This window comes from Bufo gargarizans, chromosome 6 (genome assembly GCF_014858855.1).
Source record: "Bufo gargarizans isolate SCDJY-AF-19 chromosome 6, ASM1485885v1, whole genome shotgun sequence".
Taxonomy (NCBI): domain Eukaryota; kingdom Metazoa; phylum Chordata; class Amphibia; order Anura; family Bufonidae; genus Bufo; species Bufo gargarizans.
The window spans coordinates 384,857,129-384,877,141 of record NC_058085.1 but is presented as its reverse complement, the minus strand read 5'-3'; the positions used below and the strand labels follow the sequence as shown (position 1 = coordinate 384,877,141).

Sequence of the window (20,013 nt, the reverse complement as noted above, 5' to 3'; positions counted from 1 at the left end):
ATGCACACAACGGTCGTGTGCAGGAGGCCTTATCCTGCAAAAAAAAACAAGCCCTCGTACGACTATGTGAATGGAAAAATAAAAAAGTTATGGGAAGTTATCTGGAAAGACAGGGGATAAAAAGTGGAAAAACGAAAATGAAAAAAAATGTCTCCGTCCTGTAAAGGTTAAAATGATAAAAACAAATAGTTAAATAAATAAAATGCCTAAAATAAAATACAATACATAACAAAATACATAAAAACAAATATGTTAATAAAGTATAAATTAAAATGAATAGTTAAAACGCTAAAAGGAATGGTTGACTATAACAATAAAATGCATAAAATAAAAACGCACACAAACACATTCATAAAATGTAAATAATAAAACAATGAAAAAAATATAATATAAATAATAAAATGTAAATGAAAAGAAATAAAGTGCTAAAATAAAGGGTTCAATAAACTATATTAAATGAATGAATAAATAAAAGTAGAACAAACAATACGAACAAAAAGGGAAGAAAAAAAAAGCTAAAATAATAAAATATTAATTTAAAAAATACCTGGATAGGTTCCAAGTTACGGTGGAAATAAACCTGCAGCTGCTCTCGAAGCTCTCCCAGGAAATGACTGTATTATTTCCTGAGAGCCCTAGAACGAGCACTTACCTACTTTATCTGCCATCAAGTGGCCCTCGTGTCTCTATTATATATTTTGTTTGTAACACTGTATCATATGTTTGCCTCGGGGCTTTCTTTGTTGTTGCATAAATATTCACCCCCCCCCCCTTCCCACATCTTTTATTCTCTCTCAAACTTTGCCCGTCCTTCATAATTTACAAGGGATGAGACGCCCTTTTCCTATTTCCGAGCAGAGTCGCTATTGGATCCCGGTGCCCGTAGAGTCTGCGGTTGCCATGCCGACCATAATCACCTCCAGTTCACGGCGGCGGCGGCGGCATGAGCTGGTGTTTTTCGCTCTGCAGCCTCTTTGATGACTTGTATTCCGTGCACACCATATCCGCCTCTGTGGCTGCAGCTCAAGCTGACTGCAATTGTTTTTAAAAAACAAAAAACATTTTTTGAAATTATTATTATTATTATTATTTTTGCATTTGCTTTTAAACCCGCTTTACCGTCCCCAGGGGTGAAATCCTATTTCCTACAATGTAACTTAATTTAAAAAAAAAAAAAACATCCGACCAGCTTCCGAAAGATGCAATTAAGCTGAAGCCTTTGGGTAAAGCGGAAGACGTTTGGCGAAAAAAAAAAAAAAAAAAAAAACGAGCACGTGTCTTCACGCTCAGGAGGAAGAGCTCGTCGGTGTGAAAAGTGTGAATCTGCCGGGGATGGTGCGATTTCTCTTTCTAATGAATTCCTGGTGAAACGCGTGGTGCTGCTGCTATTGGGGGGAGGAACGCTGCATTTCGCAGGACTTGGTATCTTCCTCGGTTTCTTCTGATTTCCCTGGGTCTGCTTCCTCCAGCCCAGGAGACAATTGCAGCTCTGCCAGCGCTGAGGGCATCGCTCCACTCCGTCCTTTTGCCGGTTGCGAAATGAGTCGGTGCCAGAGGAGGTGCAAGAGGCAGCTGAGTAAAGTTGCTCGATATTTTTACCATTTGGTCACCGGGACCCTGACACAAGGTAAGGCTTCACCATCGTGTCATTTATGACCTATATCAGGAGCTAGCAGAGCTGGGTTTGTCATTTGGCACAACTCGATATCATGTTTTACATAGGACTGCAACGACGTTAACGTCAATCACCTTTTTTTTTTTTGTAAGCAACGGTGTGTCGGACTACAAGAACCAGCGTGCTCGGCGAGGTCCCTTCTAATGAAGGATTGATCTGTATCTGATAAAGAACAAATGACAAGGATAATAGGTAGAAGAGATGTAGCAGAGTGGAGAATGTTACAGGTGCTAGTTTGCTGCTCGGGGTGGTCTTATCATGCATAATCCCTGATTTTACAATGGACTGCAGGATGGAGAATTATCACAGGGCGTCAGTCTGAACGTAATGACAGATTCCACACTGTAGGTGTACAGATGTAGCAGAGCTGTATTTGTAATTTAACCTTTTTTTTTTTCATTCATAGTCCTACATCATTCTTAATCATCAGAGACATATTGATTGGATATGCCCTAAATGTCTGCTTACATGGCTGGAGGTCCCCCCAACACTAGGACCCCCCCCCCCCCCCCCTCCTAATTGGTGTATCCAAACCATATATCATAAAGTATTTGTGCTGGGAAAAGCCCTTTACGATAAGACTGGACATGTACTGGTGATATGTACTGTAAAAGTCAAAGGAGTGGTCATGATGATTCCTAATGACTTGTGCCAAATGACAAACTCAGCACTGCTACATCTCTACATATACCAGTGATTTATGACACTGTAAGTAAAGAAAGCTATCTGCTGGTTGAGCAGAGGCAGGTGGACTTACAGGATAGGGTTAAACGTCTTTCATCATTAAGTACATGAGCAAACACGGCGGGTGAAGAGATGTAGCAGAGTGGAGATTGTTAGATGTGCTAGTGGGAAGTTTAGGTTTTGTCTATTAATTGGTGTCACCAGTTGTTTTTTTTTAAAGTGCCTCGCGGACTGTATAGATCCCACGCCGTGCCCGACGCCAAGTGCTGCTATTGCAAGGTCAAGGGGAGAGGATGTAGTGTGCGATAGGGGAGTCGCTGGATATTGCAAAGACGTGCAAACATAGGGACCATTAAAAAGTGATGTGGGTTCAGTATATGTGTGTATATATATATATATGCAGAAATATTTTTTTTTTTAAATATAGCAGAGCTGAGTATGTCATTTGGCATGAGAAACAGCACAATGCAACAAACACTGTGTTTGTACATATACATGCAGTGCCTACAGGACCATGTAACATACAGCATGTAGCATCTATACGGTGTCTGCAGTGCCATATAGCGCTAAAGCCTGGACCGTCGACTATGTAATGTGCATGGGGGTCCCCCATTTCTCCCTCTAAAGGCTCGTTCACACGAACGTTTTTTGCGTTCCGTATACGGAACCATTTATTTCTATGGGTCTGCAAAAAAAAACGGAATGTACTCCGTGAGCATTCCGTTCCGCTACATTTTGAGTCTTGTCCTATTATTGTCCGCAAATCACGTTCCTTGGCTCCATTCAAGTCAATGTCCGTATGTCTTCCGTATCCGTTCCGTTTTTGCGGACCCATCAACTGAAAATGTTATGCCCTGCCCAATTTTTGTATTAATTACCGTATACTTTATATGCCATACGAAAAAACAAAACGGAACAGAAACGGAAACACAACGGAAACAAAAAACGGAACAATGGATCCGTGAAAAACTGTCCGCAAAACGCTGAAAAAGCCATACAGCCGTGTGAACAAGCCCTAAGGCAGAAGTTGCGGAAATAAGGCTCGGCATGTTGGATGTACACTGCCCAATCCTTTTGTTTTTGAGGAGATAAGCAACTGCGCGGGGAGTTTGTTCCGCACACGCGCAGAGTGCACGGAGGGGTCCGGAGGAGAGAGTTTTCAGCTAGCTAGGATCTATGGCTTTGTGCCCCCTTTAGTCAATCACAAACTGGCATTGAAGTTATATAGTTGCTCGGTGGCGCCATACTCCCCGCTGGCCACTTCTCCATGCACTGATGCCCATGCGGATTGTGTGGTGAGAGGCGGAGAAATACAATGGATTGCCAGGATTCTGCCAAGATAGTAACATCACCAAAATACAGGGACCTACTTTATATAATAAAAAATATCATTAAGTATCCAGTGCACAGTGTATAAAGGCGGTGCACTGTGCCCATATAAATGCCAGCATGGCCCAGATAAACAGAGCATGCAGCAATCAGTGCCCAGATAGACGCTGCATGCCGTACCCAGATACTCAGTGCGTGCACGGACCAGGGTAATGGTGCCATACTAAATCCAGATAAATAGTGCAGACGTCTCCAAGATATATAGGGGGTCATTTATTGAACAGAAATACAACGATATTAGGCATATTTCTGGCGCAAAGGTGCTTTGTGCCGCAATCTGCCACTTTTCCCCCTCACGCAAGGCCTAAAGAAAAGTGGGCGCGGAAGGCGACGGGCCGGCAGGCTGGTGTCATTTACCATTTTCTACGCCTATTTTAGGCGTAGAAAAATGTCTTAATGTAAGACAGCAAGGAAGCCGGCTACATTGAGAAACGGTGGTGGATGCGATGAGGTTAGTGGACACCGGCGCCTCTTCAGGACTTCGGCAGATCCACCGCCAGGTATAGGGCCTATCAATAGCACGTACCCCATAGTGCCACATAGTGCCATACAGAGTGGGATTATAAGTACTGTACAATCCTCAGATAAAAGTCCATAGAGTACACAGAGTGTGATATGGTGTCCCGAAAATGCACACATTGCCCATGGAGAGGATTCACGCTTGTTGTCCAGATAAGCAGTGCTCAGAAAGTACACACAGTGGTCAAATAAATAGTGCGCACAATAGTACACAGATAGTACGTACAATGGTCAGAGAAAACATACAGTGCTTAGAGAGTACATACAGTGGCCAGATAAGTAGTGCACACAGTGCTTAGAGAGTACATACAGTGGCCAGATAAGTAGTGCGCACAGTGCTTAGAGAATACATACAGTGGCCAGATAAGTAGTGCACACAGTGCTTAGAGAGTACATACAGTGGCCAGATAAGTAGTGCACACAGTGCATAGAGAATACATACAGTGACCAGATAAGTAGTGCACACAGTGCTTAGAGAGTACATACAGTGGCCAGATAAGTAGTGCACACAGTGCTTAGAGAGTACATACAGTGGCCAGATAAGTAGTGCACACAGTGCTTAGAGAGTACATACAGTGGCCAGATAAGTAGTGCACACAGTGCTTAGAGAGTACATACAGTGGCCAGATAAGTAGTGCGCACAGTGCTTAGAGAATACATACAGTGGCCAGATAAGTAGTGCACACAGAGCTTAGAGAGTACATACAGTGGCCAGATAAGTAGTGCACACAGAGCTTAGAGAGTACATACAGTGGCCAGATAAGTAGTGCACACAGAGCTTAGAGAATACATACAGTGGCCAGATAAGTAGTGCGCACAGTGCTTAGAGAGTACATACAGTGGCCAGATAAGTAGTGCACACAGTGCTTAGAGAGTACATACAGTGGCCAGATAAGTAGTGCGCACAGTGCTTAGAGAATACATACAGTGGCCAGATAAGTAGTGCACACAGTGCTTAGAGAGTACATACAGTGGCCAGATAAGTAGTGCACACAGTGCTTAGAGAGTACATACAGTGGCCAGATAAGTAGTGCGCACAGTGCTTAGAGAGTACATACAGTGGCCAGATAAGTAGTGCACACAGTGCTTAGAGAGTACATACAGTGGCCAGATAAGTAGTGCACACAGTGCTTAGAGAGTACATACAGTGGCCAGATAAGTAGTGCACACAGTGCTTAGAGAGTACATACAGTGGCCAGATAAGTAGTGCGCACAGTGCTTAGAGAATACATATAGTGGCCAGATAAGTAGTGCACACAGTGCTTAGAGAGTACATACAGTGGCCAGATAAGTAGTGCACACAGTGCTTAGAGAGTACATACAGTGGCCAGATAAGTAGTGCGCACAGTGCTTAGAGAGTACATACAGTGGCCAGATAAGTAGTGCACACAGTGCTTAGAGAGTACATACAGTGGCCAGATAAGTAGTGCACACAGTGCTTAGAGAGTACATACAGTGGCCAGATAAGTAGTGCACACAGTGCTTAGAGAGTACATACAGTGGCCAGATAAGTAGTGCACACGGTGCTTAGAGAGTACATACAGTGGCCAGATAAGTAGTGCACACAGAGCTTAGAGAGTACATACAGTGGCCAGATAAGTAGTGCACACAGAGCTTAGAGAGTACATACAGTGGCCAGATAAGTAGTGCACACGGTGCTTAGAGAGTACATACAGTGGCCAGATAAGTAGTGCACACGGTGCTTAGAGAGTACATACAGTGGCCAGATAAGTAGTGCACACAGTGCTTAGAGAGTACATACAGTGGCCAGATAAGTAGTGCACACGGTGCTTAGAGAGTACATACAGTGGCCAGATAAGTAGTGCACACGGTGCTTAGAGAGTACATACAGTGGCCAGATATGTAGTGCACACAGTGCTTAGAGAGTACATACAGTGGCCAGATAAGTAGTGCACACAGTGCTTAGAGAATACATACAGTGGCCAGATAAGTAGTGCACACAGGGCTTAGAGAATACATATAGTGGCCAGATAAGTAGTGCACACAGTGCTTAGAGAGTACATACAGTGGCCAGATAAGTAGTGCACACAGTGCTTAGAGAGTACATACAGTGGCCAGATAAGTAGTGCACACAGTGCTTAGAGAATACATACAGTGGCCAGATAAGTAGTGAATACGGTGCTTAGAGAGTACATACAGTGGCCAGATAAGTAGTGCACACAGTGCTTAGAGAATACATACAGTGGCCAGATAAGTAGTACACACAGTGCTTAGAGAGTACATACAGTGGCCAGATAAGTAGTGCGCACAGTGCTTAGAGAGTACATACAGTGGCCAGATAAGTAGTGCACACAGTGCTTAGAGAATACATACAGTGGCCAGATAAGTAGTGCGCACAGTGCTTAGAGAATACATACAGTGGCCAGATAAGTAGTGCACACAGTGCTTAGAGAATACATACAGTGGCCAGATAAGTAGTGCACACGGTGCTTAGAGAGTACATACAGTGGCCAGATAAGTAGTGCACACGGTGCTTAGAGAGTACATACAGTGGCCAGATAAGTAGTGCGCACAGTACTTAGAGAGTACATACAGTGGCCAGATAAGTAGTGCACACAGTGCTTAGAGAGTACATACAGTGACCAGATAAGTAGTGCACACAGTGCTTAGAGAATACATACAGTGGCCAGATAAGTAGTGCACACAGTGCTTAGAGAGTACATACAGTGTCCAGATAAGTAGTGCGCACAGTGCTTAGAGAGTACATACAGTGGCCAGATAAGTAGTGCACACAGTGCTTAGAGAGTACATACAGTGGCCAGATAAGTAGTGCACACAGTGCTTAGAGAGTACATACAGTGGCCAGATAAGTAGTGCACACAGAGCTTAGAGAATACATACAGTGGCCAGATAAGTAGTGCGCACAGTGCTTAGAGAGTACATACAGTGACCAGATAAGTAGTACACACAGTGCTTAGAGAGTACATACAGTGGCCAGATAAGTAGTGCGCACAGTGCTTAGAGAGTACATACAGTGGCCAGATAAGTAGTGCACACGGTGCTTGGAGAGTACATACAGTGGCCAGATAAGTAGTGCACACAGTGCTTAGAGTACATACAGTGGCCAGATAAGTAATGCACACAGTACTTAGAGAGTACATACAGTGGCCAGATAAGTAGTGCACACAGTGCTTAGAGAGTACATACAGTGGCCAGATAAGTAGTGCACACAGTGCTTAGAGAGTACATACAGTGGCCAGATAAGTAGTGCACACGGTGCTTAGAGAGTACATACAGTGGCCAGATAAGTAGTGCGCACAGTGCTTAGAGAATACATACAGTGGCCAGATAAGTAGTGCACACAGTGCTTAGAGAGTACATACAGTGGCCAGATAAGTAGTGCACACGGTGCTTAGAGAGTACATACAGTGGCCAGATAAGTAGTGCACACAGTGCTTAGAGAGTACATACAGTGACCAGATAAGTAGTACACACAGTGCTTAGAGAGTACATACAGTGGCCAGATAAGTAGTGCGCACAGTGCTTAGAGAGTACATACAGTGGCCAGATAAGTAGTGCACACAGTGCTTAGAGAATACATACAGTGGCCAGATAAGTAGTGCGCACAGTGCTTAGAGAGTTTATACAGTGACCAGATAAGTAGTGCGCACAGTGCTTAGAGAGTTTATACAGTGACCAGATAAGTAGTGCGCACAGTGCTTAGAGAATACATACAGTGGCCAGATAAGTAGTGCACACAGTGCTTAGAGAGCACATACAGTGTCCAGATAAGTAGTGCGCACAGTGCTTAGAGAGTACATACAGTGGCCAGATAAGTAGTGCACACAGTGCTTAGAGAGTACATACAGTGGCCAGATAAGTAGTGCACACAGTGCTTAGAGAGTACATACAGTGGCCAGATAAGTAGTGCACACAGAGCTTAGAGAATACATACAGTGGCCAGATAAGTAGTGCGCACAGTGCTTAGAGAGTACATACAGTGACCAGATAAGTAGTACACACAGTGCTTAGAGAGCACATACAGTGGCCAGATAAGTAGTGCGCAAAGTGCTTAGAGAGTACATACAGTGGCCAGATAAGTAGTGCACACGGTGCTTGGAGAGTACATACAGTGGCCAGATAAGTAGTGCACACAGTGCTTAGAGTACATACAGTGGCCAGATAAGTAATGCACACAGTACTTAGAGAGTACATACAGTGGCCAGATAAGTAGTGCACACAGTGCTTAGAGAGTACATACAGTGGCCAGATAAGTAGTGCACACAGTGCTTAGAGAGTACATACAGTGGCCAGATAAGTAGTGCACACGGTGCTTAGAGAGTACATACAGTGGCCAGATAAGTAGTGCGCACAGTGCTTAGAGAATACATACAGTGGCCAGATAAGTAGTGCACACAGTGCTTAGAGAGTACATACAGTGGCCAGATAAGTAGTGCACACGGTGCTTAGAGAGTACATACAGTGGCCAGATAAGTAGTGCACACAGTGCTTAGAGAGTACATACAGTGACCAGATAAGTAGTACACACAGTGCTTAGAGAGTACATACAGTGGCCAGATAAGTAGTGCGCACAGTGCTTAGAGAGTACATACAGTGGCCAGATAAGTAGTGCACACAGTGCTTAGAGAATACATACAGTGGCCAGATAAGTAGTGCGCACAGTGCTTAGAGAGTACATACAGTGACCAGATAAGTAGTGCGCACAGTGCTTAGAGAATACATACAGTGGCCAGATAAGTAGTGCACACAGTGCTTAGAGAGTACATACAGTGACCAGATAAGTAGTGCGCACAGTGCTTAGAGAATACATACAGTGGCCAGATAAGTAGTGCACACAGTGCTTAGAGAGCACATACAGTGTCCAGATAAGTAGTGCGCACAGTGCTTAGAGAGTACATACAGTGGCCAGATAAGTAGTGCACACAGTGCTTAGAGAGTACATACAGTGGCCAGATAAGTAGTGCACACAGTGCTTAGAGAGTACATACAGTGGCCAGATAAGTAGTCCACACAGAGCTTAGAGAATACATACAGTGGCCAGATAAGTAGTGCGCACAGTGCTTAGAGAGTACATACAGTGACCAGATAAGTAGTACACACAGTGCTTAGAGAGTACATACAGTGGCCAGATAAGTAGTGCGCACAGTGCTTAGAGAGTACATACAGTGGCCAGATAAGTAGTGCACACAGTGCTTAGAGTACATACAGTGGCCAGATAAGTAATGCACACAGTACTTAGAGAGTACATACAGTGGCCAGATAAGTAGTGCACACAGTGCTTAGAGAGTACATACAGTGGCCAGATAAGTAGTGCACACAGTGCTTAGAGAGTACATACAGTGGCCAGATAAGTAGTGCACACGGTGCTTAGAGAGTACATACAGTGGCCAGATAAGTAGTGCGCACAGTGCTTAGAGAATACATACAGTGGCCAGATAAGTAGTGCACACAGTGCTTAGAGAGTACATACAGTGGCCAGATAAGTAGTGCACACGGTGCTTAGAGAGTACATACAGTGGCCAGATAAGTAGTGCACACAGTGCTTAGAGAGTACATACAGTGACCAGATAAGTAGTACACACAGTGCTTAGAGAGTACATACAGTGGCCAGATAAGTAGTGCGCACAGTGCTTAGAGAGTACATACAGTGACCAGATAAGTAGTGCGCACAGTGCTTAGAGAATACATACAGTGGCCAGATAAGTAGTGCACACAGTGCTTAGAGAGTACATACAGTGACCAGATAAGTAGTGCGCACAGTGCTTAGAGAATACATACAGTGGCCAGATAAGTAGTGCACACAGTGCTTAGAGAGTACATACAGTGACCAGATAAGTAGTGCGCACAGTGCTTAGAAGGTACATACAGTGACCAGATAAGTAGTGCACACAGTGCTTAGAGAATACATACAGTGGCCAGATAAGTAGTGCACACAGTGCTTAGAGAGCACATACAGTGGCCAGATAAGTAGTGCACACAGTGCTTAGAGAGTACATACAGTGGCCAGATAAGTAGTGCACAGTGCTTAGAGAGTACATACAGTGGCCAGATAAGTAGTGCACACAGTGCTTAGAGAATACATACAGTGGCCAGATAAGTAGTGCACACAGTGCTTAGAGAATACATACAGTGGCCAGATAAGTAGTGCACACGGTGCTTAGAGAGTACATACAGTGGCCAGATAAGTAGTGCACACAGTGCTTAGAGAATACATACAGTGGCCAGATAAGTAGTGCACACAGTGCTTAGAGAATACATACAGTGGCCAGATAAGTAGTGCACACAGTGCTTAGAGAATACATACAGTGGCCAGATAAGTAGTGCACACAGTGCTTAGAGAGTACATACAGTGGCCAGATAAGTAGTGCACACGGTGCTTAGAGACTACATACAGTGGCCAGATAAGTAGTGCACACAGAGCTTAGAGAATACATACAGTGGCCAGATAAGTAGTACACACAGTGCTTAGAGAATACATACAGTGGCCAGATAAGTAGTGCACACGGTGCTTAGAGAGTACACACAGTGACCAGATAAGTAGTGCGCACAGTGCTTAGAGAGTACATACAGTGGCCAGATAAGTAGTGCACACAGTGCTTAGAGAATACATACAGTGGCCAGATAAGTAGTGCACACAGTGCTTAGAGAATACATACAGTGGCCAGATAAGTAGTGCACACAGAGCTTAGAGAATACATACAGTGTCCAGATAAGTAGTGCACACAGAGCTTAGAGAGTACATACAGTGGCCAGATAAGTAGTGCGCACAGTGCTTAGAGAATACATACAGTGGCCAGATAAGTAGTACACACAGTGCTTAGAGAATACACACAGTGACCAGATAAGTAGTGCACACAGTGCTTAGAGAGTACATACAGTGGCCAGATAAGTAGTGCACACAGTGCTTAGAGAGTACATACAGTGTCCAGATAAGTAGTGCGCACAGTGCTTAGAGAATACATACAGTGGCCAGATAAGTAGTGCACACAGTGCTTAGAGAGTACATACAGTGACCAGATAAGTAGTGCGCACAGTGCTTAGAGAGTACATACAGTGGCCAGATAAGTAGTGCACACAGTGCTTAGAGACTACATACAGTGGCCAGATAAGTAGTGCGCACAGTACTTAGAGAATACATACAGTGACCAGATAAGTAGTGCACACAGTGCTTAGAGAGTACATACAGTGGCCAGATAAGTAGTGCCAAGGTGACTACATAGTGCCATATGGGGACCAGTGCACAACATGCCCTCCTAAAACGGTGGTTCTGATCAGCTAGCCACACGCTGCAATGAGAGTACCACTGCCACTTGTCAAACTGAGACCTGCTGAAATGTTTTTTGTCAGATAAGGCCTCATGCACACGACCGTTTTTTTTCACGGTCCGCAAAAACGGGGTCCGTGATCCGTGACCGTTTTTTCGTCCGTGGGTCTTCCTTGATTTTTGGAGGATCCACGGACATGAAAAAAAAGTCGTTTTGGTGTCCGCCTGGCCGTGCGGAGCCAAACGGATCCGTCCTGAATTACAATGCAAGTCAATGGGGACGGATCCGTTTGATGTTGACACAATATGGTGCCATTTCAAACGGATCCGTCCCCATCATCGCCCCCCCCTCCCTCCCTCTATTGTATTAAATCGTTGGAGGCACAGTGTGCCAACCACCATCGGCCCCCCTCCCTCCCTCTATTGTATTAAATCGTTGGTGGCACAGTGTGCCAACCACCATCGCCCCCCCCCTCCCTCTATAGCAGTAACATTGGTGGCAGTGTGCGGTCTCCCATTCCCCCCCCCCCCCCATCATTGGTGGCAGCGGAGTACAACAGTAGAAGACTCATAGTTACCTGCTTGCTGCTGCGATGTCTGTGTCCGGCCGGGAGCTCCTCCTACTGGTAAGTGAAAGGTCTGTGCGGCGCATTGCTAAAGAACTGTCACTTACCAGTAGGAGGAGCTCCCGGCCGGACACAGACATCGCAGCAGCAAGCAGGTAAGTATGAATCTTCTACTGTTGTACTATTGCTAAGTAACCATGGCAACCAGGGCTGCAGTAGCTTCCTGGTTGCCATGGTTACCGATCGGAGCCCCAGCTATTAAACTGGGACTCCGATCGGAACTCCGCTGCCACCAATGATGGGGGGGGGGGAATGGGAGACCGCACACTGCCACCAATGTTACTGCTATAGAGGGAGGGGGGGGCGCGATGGTGGTTGGCACACTGTGCCACCAACGATTTAATACAATAGAGGGAGGGAGGGGGGCCGATGGTGGTTGGCACACTGTGCCACCAACGATTTAATACAATAGAGGGAGGGAGGGGGGGGCGATGGTGGGGGCACACTGTGCCACCAACGATATTCAAACTGGGGAGGGGGGGGGGGTCTGCCCCCTGCTGCCTGGCAGCCCTGATCTCTTACAGGGGGATATGATAGTACAATTAACCCCTTTAGGTGCCGCACCTGAAGGGGTTAATTGTGCTATCATATCCCCCTGTAAGAGATCGGGTGCTGCCAGGCAGCAGGGGGCAGTCTTGTACAAAGTTTGCAGTGTATTCTAACTAGAAGCGTCCCCATCACCATGGGAACGCTTCTGTGTTAGAATATACTGTCGGAAATGAGTTTTCACGAAGTGAAAACTTAGATCAGAAAAAGCTTTTATGCAGACGGATCTTCGGATCCGTCTGTATGAAAGCAACCTACGGCCACGGATCACGGACACGGATGCCAATCTTGGTGTGCATCCGTGTTCTTTCACGGACCCATTGACTTGAATGGGTCCGTGAACCGTTGTCCGTCAAAAAAATAGGACAGGTCATATTTTTTTGACGGACAGGATACACGGATCACGGCCTCGGCTGCAAAACGGTGCATTTTCCGATTTTTCCACTGACCCATTGAAAGTCAATGGGTCCGCGAAAAAAACCGGAAAACGGCACAACGGCCACGGATGCACACAACGGTCGTGTGCATGAGGCCTAAAGCGGAGAATAACTTGACATCACAGAGCCGAGTTGGTTTATTTGGTGCCAATCACTGGGGCATTTAACATAGGCCTGTAGTTAAGCCTCTTGTAACGCCAAAGTTATCACAACAACATACATGCAAGCGATCTCACAAAGAGACATGACAAACTCAGCTCTGCTACATCTGCATGAAGTTATTATGGACAGTTTGTAAGTCTGTCCTGCCTTCTCCTGGTTTGTACTCCTCACACCGTGTAGTTTAATGATGCACATTGCTGGATTCCAGTTTAGTGCTCTCATTAAGAGAAAGAAAATAAGAGTTTTGCAGGTTTGATACCTTTTAATGGCTAACAAAAATAGAAGTAATGATGTTACATAGCGAGCTTTCATCACCAGTCCCTTCATCAGGCGGACTACAAGAACATATGAAGAAACAGCAATATATATACAATAAGAACAGAGACATGGGGGGAATTAATGGACATAAAAAAACCAGAACAACATATAAAAGATCTTGAGAATGAGTCCTTAATTATCTTACAGATAAGGGGTGTGAAAGTTTTATGGTCTCTAAATTGATGTTATCTCAGAGACCTGGTGCCCCGACTATGTCTATAGAAGACTCTCTAGATCTTGTAGTGTGTCATAAATCCCGGGGTTCAGGCCAGTATTTAGTGTCAAGCAGTGTTATACATTTGTATTCCCAAATTCTTCTAGCTCTTTGGGATTTGAAGTTACCTTTTAATATGACAACTTTCATGTGTTCTTCATTGTGTCCTGGGCTACAGAAATGCTTAGCCACAGGAAAGTGTAGCTTCTTCTCTTTATTTGTGTGGCGGTGGGACCTCATCCTTGCATTGAGTCTCTGTCCTGTTTCTCCAACGTAGAGGCCCCCAACAGGACATGTGAATGTCCCAGGGATCTTATAGTCCTGCTGTGTGTTGGGGATCTTGTCTGTTGTCATTATATGGGAACAGTTTTTGCATCTCCTTATATTACAGGGATGGGTTCCTTTTTCTGTGGTACATGGCCTTGAACTTGATCTGCTCAGAATGTTCCTTAGATTTGGAGGTTGTCGGTAAGCTAGTAAGGGGGGATCTGGGAAGATTGTTTTTAGTTGTTCATCCTTACGTAGGACATGATGTAATTTTTGGTCAGTTTTCCTCAGTACTTCTAGTTGTGGGTTGTAGGTCACAACCAGAGGTACGCGCTGGTTCTGTTTTTTTTCATTGTATTGGAGAAGTTGACTTCTGGGGATCTTGGTGGCTCTTGTGATCTGATCCTCAGATGAAGCAGGATGATAGCCCTGGTGTAAAAATGTCCTTTTCAGATATTGTAAATGCTCATCCCTCATATCTGAGGGCTTGACTATAGATGATGGACTTTTTAATAGGTTTGGGGTGGAAGCTGTCCCATTGGAGGTATGTAGGCCGATCAATAGGTTTCCGATACAGGGAAGTCTGTATTGAGCCGTCTTGAAGTTTTATGGTGGTGTCCAGAAAGCTGACTGTGAATAGTTGAGGGTCAGGTTTATGGTGGGATGGAATTTGTTGAATTGTTCATGAAATCTTATCAGTTCATGTTCAGAGTCGGTTGGATTTCATTTATCGCAGTTTTAATTTTCATTCTCATCTTGGCACTAAATGCAAATGATGTGCTTTCCAGCATGGCAGGCAGGAGAGTGCCAGGGGTACGGCACTGCCAATTACTTTGCCAGTTTAGCTCTATGTATAGATTTATGCTTTTTTTTTATTGCTCGGTTTTGCAGCCAGGAATGCTGGTGTCACCGGTTTGTATTATCATTTAGGAGATCATTACCTTATAATTCATGCCCTACGATGTCTTGAAAGTATAGGCCATTCCATCCTTTATTTTTTTTAAAGGGCCGGTGCAGCAGAGGCCGGTAGATTGCAGACGCAGAACTAATGAAAGGGGTTTTCTGGGATTTAAATATGGGTGGCCTATCTCCAGGACAGGTCATCAGTGATAGGTCAGGAAGGGTCTGATTACTATCACCCCCAACAATCAGCAATCTGAAGGGAGTGCTGCATGCCTGTGACGTCACGTCCATCGGTCACATGGCCTCTTGGCAGCTCCCTTCCATTCAAGTGAATGGGACTGAACTGCAATACCAAACACAGCCACTATACAATGGAGGGCGCTGTGCATGGTTCACTATACGCTATAGCAGGGATCAGCAACCTTCGGCACTCCAGCTGCTGTGAAGCTACAACTCCCAGCGTGCAAACATGCTTGGCACTTCTAACTCCAATAGAAGTGAATGGAGCATTCTGGGAGTTGTAGTTTTGGAACAGCTGGAGCGCCAAAGGTTGCTGATCCCTGCCCTACAGCATTTCTTAGTGTGGATGGGGCCTGTATCATGGTTCATTCTGCACCTCCTGGTTCATGAACGGAATTTTAGAAGAAGTGTAGACTGACACACAGGAAAGCAGTAGCAGGCAAAGAACAGTAAGGCCTCTTTCACACTACTGTATGGCTATTTCAGTGTTTTGCAGTCCGTTTTTCACAGATCCGTTGTTCCGTTTTTTTGTTTCCGTTGTGTTTCCATTTCCGTTCAGTTTTCCCATTCCGTTTTTCCGTATGGCATATACAGTATACAGTAATTACATAGAAAAAATTGGGCTGGGCATAACATTTTCAATAGATGGTTCAGAAAAAACGGAACGGATATAGAAGACATACGGATGCGTTTTCGTATGTGTTCCGTTTTTTTTGCGGACCCATTGACTTGAATGCAGCCACGGAACGTGATTTGCGGACAATAATAGGACATGTTCTATCTTTCAACCGAATGGAAAAATGGAAATACGGAAACGGAATGCACACGGAGTACATTCAGTTTTTTTTGTGGACCCATTTTTTTTTGTGGACCCTAAGGCCTCTTTCACACGCACAACCGTTTTTTTCCCCCGTTTACTGGCCATTTTTTGCGTTCCAAATACAGTCCGTAAACGGAACCATTCATTTCAATGGTTCCGGGGGAAAAAACGGAATGTACTCTGTATGCATTCCGTTTCCGTATTTCTGATTTTCCGTTCCGTTGAAAGATAGAACATGTCCTATTATTGCCTGTTCCGTGGCTGCATTCAAGTCAATGGGTCCGCAAAAAAAAACGGAGCCCATACGGAAATGCATCCGTATGTCTTTCGTATCCATTCCGTTTTTGCGGAGCCATCTATTGAAAATTTTATGCCCAGCCCAATTTTTTTTTTGTAATTACTGTATACTGTATATGCCATACGGAAAAAAGGAACAGAAACGGAAACAAAAAACGGAACAACGGATCCATGAAAAATGGACTGCAAAACACTGAAAAGGCCAGTTCAGGGTCTCTACAGAGCCCCTCATCAGGTTAAGGCCTCATGCACATGAACGTATTTTCTTTCCGTGCCTGTTCCGTTTTTTGCGGACCGTATGCGGAACCATTCATTTCAACTGGTCCGGGAAAAAAAAGGAAGGTACTCCATGTGCATTCCGTTTCCGTATGTCTGTATTTCCGTTCCGCAAAAAAAAAAAATGCGTCCTATTATTGTCCGCATTACGGACAAGGATAGGACTGTTCTATTAGGGGCCGGCTGTTCCGTTCCACAAAATACGAAATTCACACGGACGTCATCCGTATTTTTTGCGTATCCGGTTTTTGCGGACCGCAAAATACATATAGTCGTGTGCATGAGGCCTAAGGTACATCGCCCTCAATATGCGTGCATTCCGTTCATGCTGTTAGAACTTAGGGGGCAGAAGGGTAAAGGAAAGGCAGATGATTGGTCAGAGCACACGGCACAGCTCTGATGTCACTACAGGAAGACTCCGCCCACTTGGTACAAAATGCAACAGTGTAATAAAACAGGCTGGACACAACCTTTCTGGCTCCACTACATTGCATGCACAGCTACAGAAGCATAAAGATGAAGTGATGTTTTATATATTTATTTTTAGGGGGTCTGTCTCTTTAAATAGAGCGCAGCTCTGCGTTCTGCCATTATGCAAACACAATTGAATTTCAATCCTGTTATGAGGAATACAAATGAAATAAATGCCCAGTTATGAATGGCTGACCCAGCGACCCTATCCCATTCAGTCCTGTGACCGTCCGTCATCTGCAGCAATGACATTGTCCAAGGTCACAGCGCCTTCCCTTCCTGACGTTTTTTACATTGATGTTTTTCATTTTAATAAGATTATGGCCATTTACCAAACACAAGGGAAAGACCAGACATGCACCATTAGGCGGCATATCGGGATGGGAGCTGACATGCTGCATTGTTATGAAGTATGCCGGACTCACCGCAGAGATCCAGCGCCGCCAGGCCCTGCAGCATGAAGCAGAATACAGAAAGAAGTGCTGCATTTTATCAGGAGCCGGCAGCAGTTATCATAGGAGGCCGCGGACGTGCCTGATCTCTCACAACACCAAACCTGCTGCCACAACTGTCTGCGGAAATCTCAGAGTTTGGGAAAATTGGAAAGTTAAAGTATTTGTCATTTACAGTAATTTACATAAAAAATTACTATACAAAATACGTTTGGTAAATACATCGCAAGTACTTATCCTGTACAGATCCTTACAAGTATCCTGCATTACACCCCATAGCTGCACTCACTATTCTGCTGGTGCAGTCACTGTGTACATACATTACTTATCCTGTACTGATCCTGAGTTACATCCTGTATTATACTCCAGAGCTGCACTCACTATTCTGCTGGTGCAGTCACTGTGTACATACATTACTTATCCTGTACTGATCCTGAGTTACATCCTGTATTATACTCCAGAGCTGCACTCACTATTCTGCTGGTGCAGTCACTGTGTACATACATTACATTACTTATCCTGCACTGATCCTGAGTTACATTTTGTATTATACTCCAGAGCTGCACTCACTATTCTGCTGGTGCAGTCACTGTGTACATACGTTACTTATCCTGTACTTATCCTGAGTTACATCCTGTATTATACTCCAGAGCTGCACTCGCTATTCTGCTGGTGCAGTCACTGTGTACATACGTTACTTATCCTGTACTTATCCTGAGGTACATCCTGTATTATACTCCAGAGCTGCACTCACTATTCTGCTGTTGGAGTCACTGTGTACATTCATTACATTACTTATCCTGTGCTGATCCTGAGTTACATCCTGTATTATACTCCAGAGCTGCACTCACTATTCTGCTGGTGCAGTCACTGTGTATATACATTACCTATCCTGTACTGATCCTGAGTTACATCCTGTATTTCTTTTATTAAATTTTTAAAACAAACAGATAAATAAATATATAAAACAGAGACCAAACCAACCATACAGGACATGATGCTCCTCAGCGCGGCGCAGACAGCACCGGTCCAGCCCACTCGCCACAGAACACCAGCTATGTACAATATTTACAATATCTATGTACATGTACTAACCTTCCTGATCCGGTTGCACCTACCTACACTTAACAAATACAGAAGTTAAACTTACAAAAAGCCCACCCACCACCACCCCAATGCAACACACAATTTTTTTTTTTTTTTTATATTATATATATATATATATAATTTTTTTTTTTTTTTTTGGGTCCCTGAGCTGGTCCCGCATCCCATGCCCCCAGTACATGATAATAGACGTCCATGAACCAGCCCAGGATTTTCTTATATGTCCCAAAGTCCCCAATGTTCCATGGAACCCTCCCCCCATTTACCCACCACCCAACCTAACACTACACCCGACAACTCAACCTATACAAATATATATAGACATAAAGACATATAAACTACATTACATAGTACATTACATAGTAGACCTTAACCTCACCACCCACCGTGAGGCTTTTCAGCCACACACAACCCATTAAAGCCCAAGTTTGGCGCCTGCAAGCCCTATGTCCTCATACAGCCACCAAAACAAAACAAAAATCTACAGTGTCAGCTTCAGCCCACCACCGGGAGGGGAGACAACAGGCTAGGGTACCCTAAAGGCAAAACCCCTCCAGAGGAGAGAGGCTCTACCCGCCCCCAACCTCTCGTACTCCAGAGAGCGCACCTTCAACCAGGTCTCCGAGAATGTTCCTAACCACCTCATCCTCGGGGAGGATTTTGCGTTGCGTCGAAACTAAACACCGTGCATGCCACGTGTAGTACCTGACCACTGAGCTGACTAGGAATAAAGTGCAAAGGTCCCTACCACCCAGGTGTCTGAATGCTCCATAGGTCCATTCCGCATAGGAGAGAGTGACCAGCCTAGGCCAGCCAATGGAGGTCCCCACCCTGGTGTAAACCTCTGTGTTAAAGGGACAATGAAGCAGGAAGTGGTCCATGCTTTCCAGCACACCACCGCACTCCTCACGGGGACACCCCCTGTCCTCAGAGCTCCTACACTTCAGATTGTCCCTCACACACAGTTTCCCATGGAAGCAGCGCCAAGTCAAGTCAAAGAACTTCAAGGGGATCCTATTGGAATTTAAAAGCCGTAACCCAACCCTCAGATCCCGACCTGGGCAGTCCCTGAGGGCCAGAGGTCTCTGGAAATGGGTCAACAGAACCCTCTGGTCAAGGAGTCTCCTTGACTGAGTCCTGATTTCCCACATCCCCAGACCCCACCGACGTAATACCTTCAGAACCAGGGCAGCATAAGCCGGGAGATGCCCATGTGGTGTGCGGAGATCCTTCACTTGCCCCCCTGTCTCCCATTCCTGGAAGAAAGGCCGAAACCATCCCCGACAGGAGGCTACCCACAGAGGAGCCCTCTCTTGCCAGAGGTTCGAGAGATTAATCTTAATAAAGGTGTTCACCAGGAACACCAC

General features: G+C 45.0%; 1 protein-coding gene across 2 annotated transcripts in view; it reads left to right on the top strand.

Annotated features, from left to right (window-relative positions):
* The window catches only part of KCNIP2 (potassium voltage-gated channel interacting protein 2), a 446,265-nt gene that overhangs the window by 223,611 nt on the left and 202,641 nt on the right, over nt 1-20,013 (top strand). The window contains exon 1 of one of the 2 annotated variants that reach the window (XM_044298987.1): nt 1,376-1,627. The exons of the other annotated variant lie outside the window; for it this stretch is intronic. Within the exon in view, the coding sequence (XP_044154922.1) occupies nt 1,540-1,627 (88 nt within the window). The 5' untranslated portion in view covers nt 1,376-1,539. Of the gene's footprint in view, nt 1-1,375; nt 1,628-20,013 lie in introns of those variants that run through there. 2 annotated transcript variants of the gene reach the window in all.